The 13,573-nt window shown below is 44.4% G+C and overlaps 1 protein-coding gene across 2 annotated transcripts in view; it reads right to left on the bottom strand.

The window, feature by feature from the left end:
- The window catches only part of ACSL1 (acyl-CoA synthetase long chain family member 1), a 227,055-nt gene that overhangs the window by 79,603 nt on the left and 133,879 nt on the right, over positions 1-13,573 (bottom strand). Inside the window, exons 11-13 of one of the 2 annotated variants that reach the window (XM_033943434.1) lie at positions 11,857-11,934; positions 3,446-3,580; positions 1,171-1,305 (exon numbers count right to left, since the gene is read on the bottom strand). In XM_033943434.1, the coding sequence (XP_033799325.1) occupies positions 1,171-1,305; positions 3,446-3,580; positions 11,857-11,934 (348 nt within the window). Of the gene's footprint in view, positions 1-1,170; positions 1,306-3,445; positions 3,581-11,856; positions 11,935-11,979; positions 12,058-13,573 lie in introns of both variants that reach the window. The other variant, XM_033943426.1, reaches the window with a different exon arrangement.

The raw sequence follows: 13,573 nt of genomic DNA on the forward strand, positions 1-13,573 counted from the left end.
GAGGTTGTGGGTTCAAACCTAAGTCAGGCCTCAAGCCTTCAAAAAGGTAAAGCAGGGATACCCCTAGAGCTGTACTGCTCTGAGCAAATAGATGCTCCAGAGCCAGTTCAAAATATGACCTACAGTTCACATGTTGGAAAATGGATTGTGTCAAATTGGATTTTCTGGTGCATAATTATCTTGCATTCAGGACATAGAAAAGCAGAGCTGGTGGATTTATCAGGCCTTAAAAACAACCATATTCTCCAAGTATAGTTCTAAGAGCAGATTGCTACCATGTTCCATAGAGTGTCTATTGGACTTTCCTCTTAGAGCTTCCAAGGGGGCCAGCTTTTTCATTGGGAGATTTGGGCTAGGGGCATGTTCCCTACCTATAGCTCCATATTAGCACCCACAGGCAGCACCAACAGTTGCTTCCCCTTTCACCAGCATGAGACACCTTAATAAAAAGGACATCTCCTGCTGCTGTGGATCCATTCCCACAGCTTTCATCACAAAATTCATCTGCTGCCACACGACCAATGTGCCACCTGCTGCCACTGGAAAGGGAAGCTGCTCAGCAGGAAATCCTGGCTCTCCATAAGTAGTGTGCAGGAGATTACCTGCCAAGTCTCCTGCTTTTGTAGGTCTGCTCTTACCATTCCCATGCCAAGAACTTTACCAAAATATAGAGAACCAGTGTCTTACCTTTTAGAAGAATCAGCAAGCTTCTTCTCCCTCTCCTAATAAGAAAGCAGTGCTTCATGTGTACCCTTTCTGTCAGCTTCAATCCGACATTACATGGAAACCTACAACTTCATAGGATGCACCAAGCACCATGTGTTCACATGCCAGACTGAAGTCAAACTAGTGCTTTTCTTCCAGTAGGAAGAACTGGGGAAAAAGATACTCAATCCTCATGGGACACCAGACACTCTAATTCCAAATATGCCACAAAAGTTTTGGGATACTATCTTAATAAGTAGTAGCTAGCACATTCATGCTTCACCACCTTCATCCCCCAAGCTATCTCATTTTATTTTGCATTACAATGTATACTTGGTTTTCCTCAAATTTCAACCCTTTAAAAAGATAGTATCAAGTCAATGACAGCACCATTCTCTGTCAAACATCCATACCTTGGAAATTTTTCCACTAGAAATAAAATCCAAAAATGAGTCACCACTCTACCTGTACTTTGTGAAAGACCAGTTTATCCCACAAGCTGTTTCTTCTCATAATGCCACTTTTAAGTTCAGCTTCCTTTTTCCTGAAAGCTAAATTCACGAGCCACTTTTTCAAGCCTGTATTAGCTTGGGAAATTATCTGTTAAAAATAAGAGGTTACATTATGAACAGACCAAGACATTTAAGCAGTGTGATCTTATGACGATGAAAACAGCATCATATACCACTCCTACACAGGAAAGGGAGTCATTTAGAAAGAGAAAAAAAAAAGTCTGGACTTTGATGAACTGTCTGGATACTTTGACAATGGAAAAAAAAAAAGTGTATCCTCCACCAACCTCACTGCAGAGGCCTTGGTCAGGGACCATGTATGAAAGTTCTTTCTGGAACCCTGTAGTCATTGGGCTCTACAGTCAGTCGTTAAGTGTCACCATTTTACAAAGACAGGTTCACTCCAAGTGGCAGATCTAGCCCAGAAATTGAGTTTTGGTCCTTTCACAAGACATACACAGTATTGGCACAGCCACCAGGCTGAGCAATGGTTAGCCAATTACTTCACTGGATACAATGAAAATCTGTTGTAATGTCAACTACAGTATTTTGGATAAGTTTGTTCTCAGCTCTTTGGCTACTAAAGTATAGTGTTCTGAAAGCTTACGATTTTTACCAAAGTTTGATTTGCTTCACCAACTTGTTGATTTTTGCTTAGGGGTTTTACAATTCAGATCACATACTATATGTATTGTGTTGCATTATAGTACCACTACCTACCATTCTAGGAGTTTTCCCTTGAAAATTAAGTTACTATCAGAATGAACAGATTAACTCCTGCAGTCACTAGAAGCTAGAACTTGCAGAATTTCCAGCTACTTGGAACAAGGCTGTATGAACTGGGCAACACCACCTCAATTAGAGTTGGTGTACGGGGAACTTAGAGGCAACATATGAAATCCAAGTTGCTAGACAGTAAGGTATTGTAACAGTTAACAGCAACTTCACTCAGCTCTCTTGCCATCACAGCTCAGAAAAGTGATTCTAGAAAGACAATTAGTTCTGGGGAAGTGCAATGTTTAGCTCTGCATACAAGTCAATGATAATGTGTTATACAGGGTGGGCCACAGAAAAAGTAGCCTGCCTCTGGCAATAGTATGACAAGATGAATAAGCAAGTGGAATGTTTTTATTCACTTACCCACAAGTTACAATAGATGATGAAAGTGGTCCCTGTTCATGTCTTTAGCCTTACACAATCACTATTCGCTATTCCAGGGAGACCATCATCTTTCTGGCACCGGTTTTACTAAAGGTAAATTGTGCCAAAGAAATGATTGAATTTTTTGATTGAGTGATCAGAGAATTAGTTCAAGGGCACATGCAAGATGTAATTTACTTAGATTTCAAAAGTAGGTGGCTGAAACAATGCTCTCTTCCAAATTTGCTTTTCTGAAGATGGCTTCACCATAAAGGTTGGCTAAGGTGACAGGATGCATCCTTGCCGATGCCACATTTTATTGTAAACAAATCAGTTTTGCCATATTCTGTTCTCATTGCAGCTTCTTGATTTTCATAGAGGCTCTTTATCAGCTGAAATATGTTTGCTGTATTTTCTCCTTTATATAAAACTTTCTTGGCATTGTATGAGAGTGCTCTAACAAAATTAAGTGAATTGGTAATTTGTTGTATGAGTGCTTTTATTCTTTGGTTTGTGTGTCAGGTGTAAGTGTTTAGGGGAGGGCTTGTCCCCCACCCCCTTTTCTGGGGCATACCTAAACCCCTAACAGTGTCTTCCCCCCCTTTCATTCTGTTTTATTTTACTGTCAGTTTGCATTAACTGCCAGCAATACTTTTGCAGTTAATTAGCGGTTAAAATAACTGGCATAGGTTAGCTCAACATAAGCCCCCCAATAGCTGCCCCACTCCTAGCCTATAAAAAATTTTTGCTATAGGAGTTACCAAGGTCACTATGTTTGGCTCCCAAGCCAGCAGCAGATATGATTTGCTATTACCCTACCTTGTAGGTTGATAACAAATTAGGTTATGTAGTCTAATGCATTAGTTAATTCTACATCTTATTTTCTAAAACAAGGCACAGCCTACTCCAGCTCCAATCTGAATCTCCCACCATGACCATTTTAGTACTTGTATACAAGCAACCACAAAATGTTAAAAATGTGGTGTCAGGAGCCAGGTTATATGGAAAGAGGCAAAGATTCAGACTGACAAACGGGTAGGCCTCATTCTAAATACCACCCACAGCATTTGAAGTGCAATAGAAGATACCTTATCGTACATCCTGTTCAGCAATCGTGGTACCACAGGCATAACTGTGGGCTTCAAGGTTTTGATGTCATCTGGAAGTGTTTTAATATCACCCTGGAAGAACCCTATTCGAGCACCATTGGTGAGCATGGCACACTGTTAAGAAACAGGAAGAGCAGTTGAGAATCTATATCCGTGTGTAGTCCTGGAAGCAATGATCTCTTCACAAGTCCATTAAATTTTAGAAACTAAACATTCTGTAGCTACCAACACAGTTTACATTACAGGTATACAAGATCTAGACTTAAGCATCCAAATTGTCCTTTCCTGCATTTGTAAGTTAACAAGCCTACTGATTACGCATAAATTCCTCAAAGATGCCACACAGCCACCTTCCGTGATTATGCAAGCACATTTGAGTGAGAAGGATGGGTAGTAAGTCAGGGCACAAGGGTAGGAATTATGACAAGTTCCACATAATTCTAAAGTTCAGCCCAAGTATCAAACGGGTCTTCATGTCATGTATTTCCATAGCCTTCCAGCTAAATCAGAACTAACCTACTTGGCTATGGCACTGAATTCTAGGCAAATGTACTTTGCAAAAAAAAAAAAAACCAAAAAACAAAACACTTAACTTACAAAAAGTCTTGGCAACATATTTCATTACTTAACCAGGTCAGCCTCTCATCTACTTGCCACTCTACAAAGAAAATGAGGGGTAGGGAATAGCACTCTGGGCCAATCCGATATAAAACATTTAGTTCAGAGCTGGCAAAGTGCCTTTGATATCGCTCACCAAAATCCACTAATTAAGACCTCAACACACATATACCAGAACGGAGGGCCTTTAGTCTGCTCATAAGCAACCACCCTGCCATAGGGTCAGATATACGTGTCTCCCATCAGAACCAGTAAACACTTGCGAGTGTCACCTAACAAATCCTTGAAATCTGCAAGTACTGCCTCTAGAGCAGGGGTGCCCAACACGTCGATCGTGATCGACTGGTAGCTCAGGAAGGCAACGCGAGTCGATCGAAGAGCCCATCCCGGGCTCCGTGATAGACTCGTGTTGCCATCCCGATCTACCAGGCCTATCAGCCTTCCTCTCCCCGACATCAAAGTCGCTGACGCCAGGCATCCACTTTAGGCTGTTTTTGTCATTTCGGGGGGGGGGGGGGGGGGGGGGAGCGTGGCAGCAGCAGCAGCCTGAAAAAGAAATCATCCTGGCTGGGGTCGGTGTCGCGCTCCGGAGCTTCTACAGCCTTCCTATCTCCCTTTCCCTTCTACCTGCTTCCGGCCACACCCCCTGCTCCGCGGCTCTCTTCGGCAACTCAGCAGCAGCGATCGACACAAGCTTCTGACGTCGGGGCCTACCCTCTGCAAGTCCCGCTTGTTTCGACTTCCTTTTTCCACAAAGGTGGGACTCGTAGAGGGAAGGCCTCGATGTCGGCAGCTTGTCTTGATCACCGCTGCTGACGAGTTGCTTAAGAGAGCCGCGGGGCAGGGAGGTGTTGCCAGGTGCAGGTAGAAGGGAGAGGGCCAGATGCAGGACTCGTGGGTGAGGGAGGAGAATAGAGAGAGAAAGAGAGGGGAGGGAAACAAAAGGAAATATTTCATACTGGACTGGGCCGGAGTGGAGGGAGGGTGGAAAAATTATGGCTACAGGGTGCAGTAACAAAGGAAAAGGGGGGAAAGCTGAAAATGGAGATAGTGACAAAGAAGAGAAAGGGTAAGCAGGACCTACTGAATAAGGAAGTGGAGGTGAAATAGAGACAGAAGTAATGCTGAAAAAGTGGGGGGGAGATAGACATTGAAAGGGCAAATGGTGAACATGGGGTAAAGACAAGGACAGAGACAAATGAAGATTCTGAAAGTGGTGAGATAGGGATATAAGTGAGATGGACACAAAGAAGGGTGATGCTGGAAAATAGGTGGAATGGTAATTCTGACAGACACAGAAGGGAAATGCTAGATCAAGGAGAGATGGGGCTCAGGCTGGATGGAATGAGGAGAAATGCCTTGTTGGCCCGGAACTTCCTCTCCTACGTCAGAATTGACATCAGGGAGCGGAATGCTGGTCAGCGCGACACTTCTGCAGGGAAAGCTTGGGACGGCGGTGGCTTGGGGGCTGTTCCCCGATGGCAGTGGCAGCAAACTGAGTGGCTTGGGGGAGGACACAGAGAAAGAAAGGGGGCAGATAGGGAGACAGAAAGAAAAAGTTGGGGGAGAGGAAACATACAGGAGGCTGAAAGAAAGGAAGAAAGATTGGATGCACAGTCAGAAGAAGAAAGTGCAACCAGAAACTCATGAAATCACCAAACAGCAAAGGTAGGAAAAATGAATTTTATTTTCAATTTAGTGATCAAAATGTGTCGGTTTTGAGAATTTATATCTGCTGTCTATATTTTGCACTATGGCTCCCTTTTACTAAACCGCAATAGCGTTTAGCGCAGGGAGCCTATGAGCATTGAGAGCAGCGCGAGGCATTCAGCGTAACTCCCTGTGCTAAAACCTACTATTGTGATTTAGTAAAAAGGGAGGGGGTGTATTTGCCTATTTTTGTATTTTGTTACTGAGGTGACATTGCATAGAGTCATCTGCCGTGACCTCTTTGAAAAAACCCGGAATATGAATAATTAACATTTTCTCTGCCTTTCATTGTGCTTTGTGTTTTTTTTAAATTTTATTGTTGGTAGATCATTTTGACTTAGTCATTATAAAAGTAGCTCGCAAGCCCATAAAGTGTGGGCACCCCTGCTCTAGAGCATCCTTAGGCAGCATAGCAGGAAGTAACATCTTTCTGGAATTATCTCCCTAGGTACTAGGGACTAGATGTACTAAAGTCAGCGATCGCTAAACCTGTTTCCACAGCTTTAGCAACGATCGCTGTTACCGACCCGATGCACAAAACGACCCACTGTGTGTTTTTTCCCCCCTCGATCATCCATTTTCTGATCCGGCCATGCAAATTAGCTAAAACCCCATGCAAAATAGTCAAGCTTCTAATTTTTTTAAAAAGGTTTGGTAGGGGGGCCATCTGGTGGCAAGAGGGAGTGGGCATCCCTCCTGCCATTTTTTGGGTTGGGGCAGTGGCTCTAGGGTGCCTATGCAGAGGGGGCCATGGTGTGGGGGTGTTTTGCTTGGCAGGAGGGATTGGGCATCCTTCCTGCCATTTATTTTGGGTTCAGGTGGATGGGGACTGCTCTTTTTTTAATGAGATAGATTGCGCATGTGTAACAACTGTGCCATTAAAAAAAAAAAAAAATGGCCAACAGCAGTGACAAGAGGCTGCGTCCTCTGTCACTGTTAGGGCTCTGCGCATGTGTCAAATCGCTCACTGAGTGATTGATTGTTGTGTTTGCATGCAAATGATTTGCACCTCCATGCAAATCATTTGCATGCAAACTTGATAGCTTATCAATCGTTGCTGGAGAATCAGCCAACAGCGATCAAGCCAGTATCTTTGGTGCATCTAGCGTTAAGTCTCGCCCTTCTTATCACCACTTTGAAACTCTGAAGTCTCACCTTTTCACCCTGACCTTCATTAAAGGCTTGCAAGCTTGGCTTTGATGTAAATTCAAGGTGCAAATTACCTCTTTCACTGATCTTCATTTCCCCCTATTATCATTTGTCCTCTTTTTTCCTTAGTTATGAAAGTAAAGTGATTTTCAGTTCCAAAAGACTTAATGTTGATGTGACCATGGCCATATCCTTTGGTTGTGTGGGGAGGGAAGGGGTGTTAAACAGCTCCTCCATGCTATTTTGGCCAGCAGGGTACTATACGAGATGTCACCGCCAGTCTGGATAGACTACTCACACCCCAAGACCACTTTCCTATGCTTCTTGTCCACATAGGAACCAACGACACTACCAGGAACACACTGGAGACCATCACCAGAGACTTTGGAGCACTGGGTCAGAGGCTGAAGCGAACAGGAGCGCAGGTGGTTTTCTCATCGATCCTCCCAGTTAGAGGCAAGGGAAGAGCCAGAGATGAACGTATCCCGAGGACGAACAAGTGGCTACAGGGATGGTGCCGGGATATGAACTTCGGATTCCTAAACCATGGGGAAGCGCTACAAGGACTTCAGGGACCAGACGGACTCCATCTGACCAGTAGGGGTAAGAATGTCTTCAGATACCGACTAGCCCGCCTGCTTCACAGGGCTTTAAACTAGGTAAGTCAGGGGAGGGTACCCATTTACATATTAGTGCAGAAAGGAATTATCCTGATGAGGCGAGTCGAAACTCCGCTTCCATGTCCAAGGTAAGTACCCACATTGCAAACAGTTCTTTAGGAGTCACACCGACTCGGGTAGGATACGCCTCACAGGGACTTAGCAAACACAAGATATGGAGGGCCATGTATGTCAATGCACACAGTTTAGGTAACAAAATTCTAGAATTGGAGGCTGAAATAAGAAATGCCAACCTAGATGTGGTGGCAATATCTGAAACTTGGTTCACGGACTCACATGGGTGGGATATGGCTATACCGGACTACAATCTACTTCGTCAGAACAGAGAGGGCAGGTTAGGAGGGGGGTAGCTCTATACATTAACAGGACATCAAAACCACCAGGATCACAGATGTCAAGTACACCGGGGAGTCCCTCTGGGTAAACCTGGCAAGAGGCAGAGAAAAATGCCTGTATCTAGGTGTGGTATACAGACCTACAAGACAACTGGAAGACATGTACGCAGAATTAATTGAAGACATAGAGAATATCACTCTACGAGGAGAAGCTGTACTGCTAGGGGACTTCAATATGCCCGATGCAGACTGGAACTCATTTTCAGCAACAACCAGCAGTAGCAGGAAGCTCTTAACCTCCATAAAGGGAGCACGAAGCTGTACTGCTAGGGGACTTCAATATGCCTGATGCAGACTGGAACTCATTTTCAGCAACAACCAGCGGTAGCAGGAGGCTCTTAACCTCCATAAAGGGAGCACGTCTCAAACAAATAGTAACGGAGCCCACTAGGGCCCAGGCGATCCTCGACCTGGTACTCACCAACAGGGAAAGCGTCTCAGAGATCTCAGTAGGAGATACGCTAGCCTCCAGCGACCATAACATAGTATGGTTCAACCTTAGGAAAGGCTTCCCTAGATCAAACACGAAAACAAAGGTACTCAATTTCCGGGGCACAGACTTCGCACGCATGGGAGATTTCGTCCATCGGATGCTGCAGGACCAAGCAGAGACCGATGATGTAGAAGCTAAGTGGTTAACACTGAAATCAACCATACATGAAGCAACTAGCCACTTCATAAAATCAGTAAATAAACGACAAAGAAACAATAAACCCCAATGGTTCACCGCGGATATCTCGCACCTCATTAAGGAGAAGAAAAAAGCGTTTCTCTCCTACAAGCGCACAGAGAAAAGAGAGGCAAAGGTAGACTATAGGACCAGGTCTACAGCGGTCAAAATGGCAGTTAGGGAGGCAAAACTTCGAGTGGAAGAAATTCTTGCAAAAAACATTAAAAAGGGGGACAAATCCTTCTTCAGGTATATTAGTGACAGAAAAAGGAACATAGGCAGGATAGTACGCCTTAGAAGACCGGACGGAAGTTACGTGGAAGCAGATTCCGATAAAGCCGAACTACTGAATGAATACTTCTGCTCAGTCTTCACCTGCGAGGCACCGGGACACGGTCCGCAGTTGAAGGCAACACAAAGCACAGAAGACCCGTTTCAGAATTTTGAGTTCACACCAGGTGAAGTTTACAGTGAACTGGCAAGATTCAAGGTGAACAAAGCCATGGGACCAGACAATTTGCACCCAAGAGTGCTCAGAGAATTGAGCGATGTCCTGGCGAAACCGTTGGCTGAGCTATTCAATCTCTCCCTAAGTAAGGGGAAGTTCCCCTGGACTGGAAATTAGCTAATGTCATTCCTCTGCATAAAAAGGGTTGCAGGGCAGAGGCTGCGAATTATAGAGTCACATCAATAGTGTGCAAACTCATGGAAACACTAATTAAAAGCAAATTTGACACGATCTTGAATGAAGGGAATCTTTGGGATCCCAGTCAGCATGGATTCACCAAGGGTAGGTCCTGCCAATCCAATCTCAGCTTCTTTGACTGGGTAACAAGAAAGTTGGACTTGGGAGAGTCTTTGGACGTCGTGTACCTAGACTTCAGTAAAGCTTTTGACAGTGTCCCACACTGCAGGCTGCTAAGCAAGATGGAATCGATGGGGTTAGGAGAGACACTAACTGCATGGGTCAATGATTGGCTGAGTGGCAGACTTCAGAGGGTGGTGGTTAATGGTACCCTCTCTAAAACATCGGAGGTGACAAGTGAAGTACAGCAGGGCTCGGTCCTGGGTCCACTCCTTTTCAACATATTCATAGGGGATCTGACTCAAGGGCTTCAAGGTAAAACACTATTCGCCGATGACACCAAACTATGTAATATAGTAAGTGAATGTAGTTTACAGAATTATATGGCGCAGGACCTGCTTACATTGGAAAGTTGGTCCTCAACCTGGCAGCTAGGCTTCAATGCTAAGAAATGTAAGGTCATGCACCTCGAAAGCGGAAATCCATGCAGGACGTACTTCTTGAACGGAGAAACTTTAACTAGGACTTCAGCAGAACGAGATTTAGGAGTAATCATCAGTGCAGACATGAAAACTGCCAATCAAGTGGAGAAGGCTTCATCTAAGGCAAGGCAGATATTGGGTTGCATCATTAGAAGTTTCGTCAGCCAAAAGCCTGAAGTCATAATGCCGTTGTACAGGGCCATGGTGAGACCTCATCTGGAGTACTGTGTGCAATTCTGGAGGCCACATTACAGTAAAGATGTGCGCAGAATTGAATCGGTTCAGCGGACGGCCACCAGGATGATCTCGGGGCTCAAGGGTCTCGTACGAAGAAAGACTGAACAAATTGCAGCTCTACACTGTCGAGGAACGTAGGGAGAAGGGAGACATGATCAAAACATTTAAGTACCTCACAGGACATGTCGAAGTGGAAGATGATATTTTCTTTCTCAAGGGACCCTCGGCCACAAGAGGGCACCCGCTCAAACTCAGGGGCGGAAAATTTAATGGCGACACCAGGAAGTATTTCTTCACAGAGAGAGTGATTGATCATTGGAACAAGCTTCCAGTGCAGGTGATCGAGGCAGACAGCGTGCCAGTCTTTAAGAATAAATGGGATACCCATGTGGGATCACTATGAGGGTCAAGATAAGAAAATTGGGTCATTAGGGCATAGACAGGGGGTGGGTAAGCAGAGTGGGCAGACTTGATGGGCTGTAGCCCTTTTCTGCTGTCATCTTCTATATTTCTATGTTTCGGGCTAGATTCACCAACCATAGCGACTCAATCGCTGTTGGCCGATTTTCCAAAAGCGATGCACCAGGGAGGGGCCTAAGGCCCGCATTGTGCAGACAGCAGCCGGAAAAAAAGGAGGGTTTAACTGAGCACTTTCTGCTCTCTTGACTTAAAGGTACAGGGAGGGTGAGGGGGGGCATCCCTCCTGCCATATCAGTTCAGTGGTGGGGGGCATCGACGGCAGGAGCAATTGGCATCTCTGCCATATTTAAAAGTTTGGCACAGGGGGCATCAGGTGGAAGTGGGCATCCCTCCTGCCATTTGTGGGTTGCTGTGTATCGGGGGGGGGTCATTTGGGGGAGTGCCAGTGGTGGGAGATTTTTTTTAATTTATTTATTTTTAATGGGACAGATATTTTGGGTGTAATACATGCAAAATATCAGTGCCATTAAAAAAACAAAAACCAGACAGGTCTACAGCAGTCAGGTTGGGGTTTAGTAATTCATTTAATAAAGTGTGGAGCCTATTGATTGCTATTTGTTATCTCATAGTAATGGTCATGTATTTCTCCTTTTCTTAGATTTCCTTACATGTCCAGGGTGGGTGGGTGGAGGGAAGTATTTTGAGGATCAAAATTACTTAATTATAATATTGTAGTAACATGTTTTATTGTATTAGTAATTTGGAGGAGGGTGGGAGAAAATGATTGTTTTATATATTACTACTTGTGTAATTAATAGTGCGTTTTATGCAGTATTTTATGTTCAATTACTTGTATTGCACTGTCAAAGTTTGAAAATAGGATCTTAGAACCAATGGAAAATAGCCAAGCAATATGAGTGAATCAATCACTTGGCTATTTTGCATGGGTTTTTCTAATTTGCATGGCCAGCTCGGAAAATGGGCTATCAAGGCTGGAAACACACGGTAGGCCGTTTTGTGAATCAGGTCGGTTAGCAGCAATCATTGCTAAATCTGTGAAAAACGATCGCTGACTTTAGTGAATTGGAGCCTATGAGGCTATTTCAGCCCCAACTACTGTTTATATAAAACCATGATACCTGGTTAACTGCAACACAAGTTACGATGAATTAAGCAGGTCAGGCGGTGTGTAAATACCTTTGGCACTCAGATCCTTCCACTTACCTCTATCACTCTCTCTAACATATGAACAAGGGGCAAATAGGAAATGAGTGTGTCACTGTGGCTGATGGGACATGAGGTCTGTAAAAACAAAATTGAGAAAGACTGAGCAAAGTTGGTTCCTACCTCTACAACTCTCTCAAACATGTGGGCCAGAGGCAAGAAAGAGATCAGCACATCACTCTTGTTTAAGTTTACTACTTTCTGCATGAGAAAAAACAGAGAAAAGGCAAAAGCAAACAGGCAAGCAGAAGCAGTTAGTCAAGCTGCATTACTGACAACAGAATCCCATCCCTCAGCTCATACATGCAGTCAAATTAAGAGAGAGAAAAAAAAGTTTGGAAACATGCCCAATGTAGGTTTTACATGCTATTTAATAAGACCAAGGGGAAAAAACCTGAGCCCAGATGCTCTAAAATTACCATTAAAATCTTATGGGTGACTGTGGTGCTGGTGAATTGTCTGACCATGGAAATCCTTATCTGATTAGTCATTGGGGAAAGCGACCGACATGTGCAGAATAATCCATGGAAAGACATGAATGATGCTCATGCACATGTGCACAATCATGGGCTGCCTTATAGGAGTGAATCTTAGGCAAATGCCATAAGGGAAGGGAAGAGGCAGAGCAAAATGTGAAAAATTTTTACACTGGTTTCGGCAGGACAAGTGTTCCCCTCATGCAACTGGCATCCCCGTCCAAATATGATGAAATACCATGAATGCAATGGGCAACCTAAGCTTTGATGAACGCAGGTCAGATGCGCCTTCGCCATGTTAACACTTCTGGCACCCCCGGACCAGCTGGCAATATGGGGGTGTTAAATTTGGCACTTCATTTTGTGCATCAACAGGTGATGTTGAGAGCATGGCTGGGAGTGCTAGTTTTAATATTAATAACCTCATTTACATAGTCAGAAGCTGCAAGAAAGGAAAAAAAAAGAAAATACCCTTTGGTGAGCCATCTTGTGCATTGGTAGGTAAATACTTTGATGCTAAACCAGTAAGATCTGGTTTAGTGGCGTTTGTTAAAGGCACGGTGAGGAGGAGAAAGCGACAACACCAGCCTGCATGGATGGTTGAGGGCTGAACTCCGCATGTCTCACTATCTCATATTCCATCTGTTCATTTTAGTGGAGTTTTGCACCTGATCTTGTCACTAACCGCTGAGAGACATTCTCTAAATAGGTTTTAGGTCCGCATGGCCCATCTTTCTCGGACAAAATTTAAAGCATTTGCCTTTAAAGCCCAGTGGCCTAGGAGCACCTAAAATAGTGGTGCGTGGAGCCTCCCTATGGAGCTTGTAGCTCCGGCACCTGAAGTTTCCACTATTCAGCACACCTCCACACAAACAGAGCCAATGCACGAGGTGAAAGAGCTCTTGCAAGCAATTCGAGGGGGACATTAAATCTGTCAGTGAAGAATTAGCTACACTGGTGGCCAACTTACCCGATGAGCTGGCTGCTCTGGGCACTAGGGTGAACGAGATGGAGAAGCACATGGAACAGTTTAATCTAGACTTTTGCATGAAAGAATGTTTTCCCAGCAAATGCATATGCTGTACAAGCTGGAGGACCTTAAAAAAAAAAAAAAAATCAGGGTTGGCGCTCCAACCTTAGGATACGGGATGTCCCCTATTGTGAACGTGTAGTGCAAAAGATCTCCAGTATGTTGCTTGGAGGACGCGACACCAGTCTTCTTGGAATCTATCTGTGTAGGA

The sequence above is a fragment of the Geotrypetes seraphini genome, chromosome 1 (assembly GCF_902459505.1).
Source record: "Geotrypetes seraphini chromosome 1, aGeoSer1.1, whole genome shotgun sequence".
NCBI classification, from domain to species: Eukaryota; Metazoa; Chordata; class Amphibia; order Gymnophiona; family Dermophiidae; genus Geotrypetes; species Geotrypetes seraphini.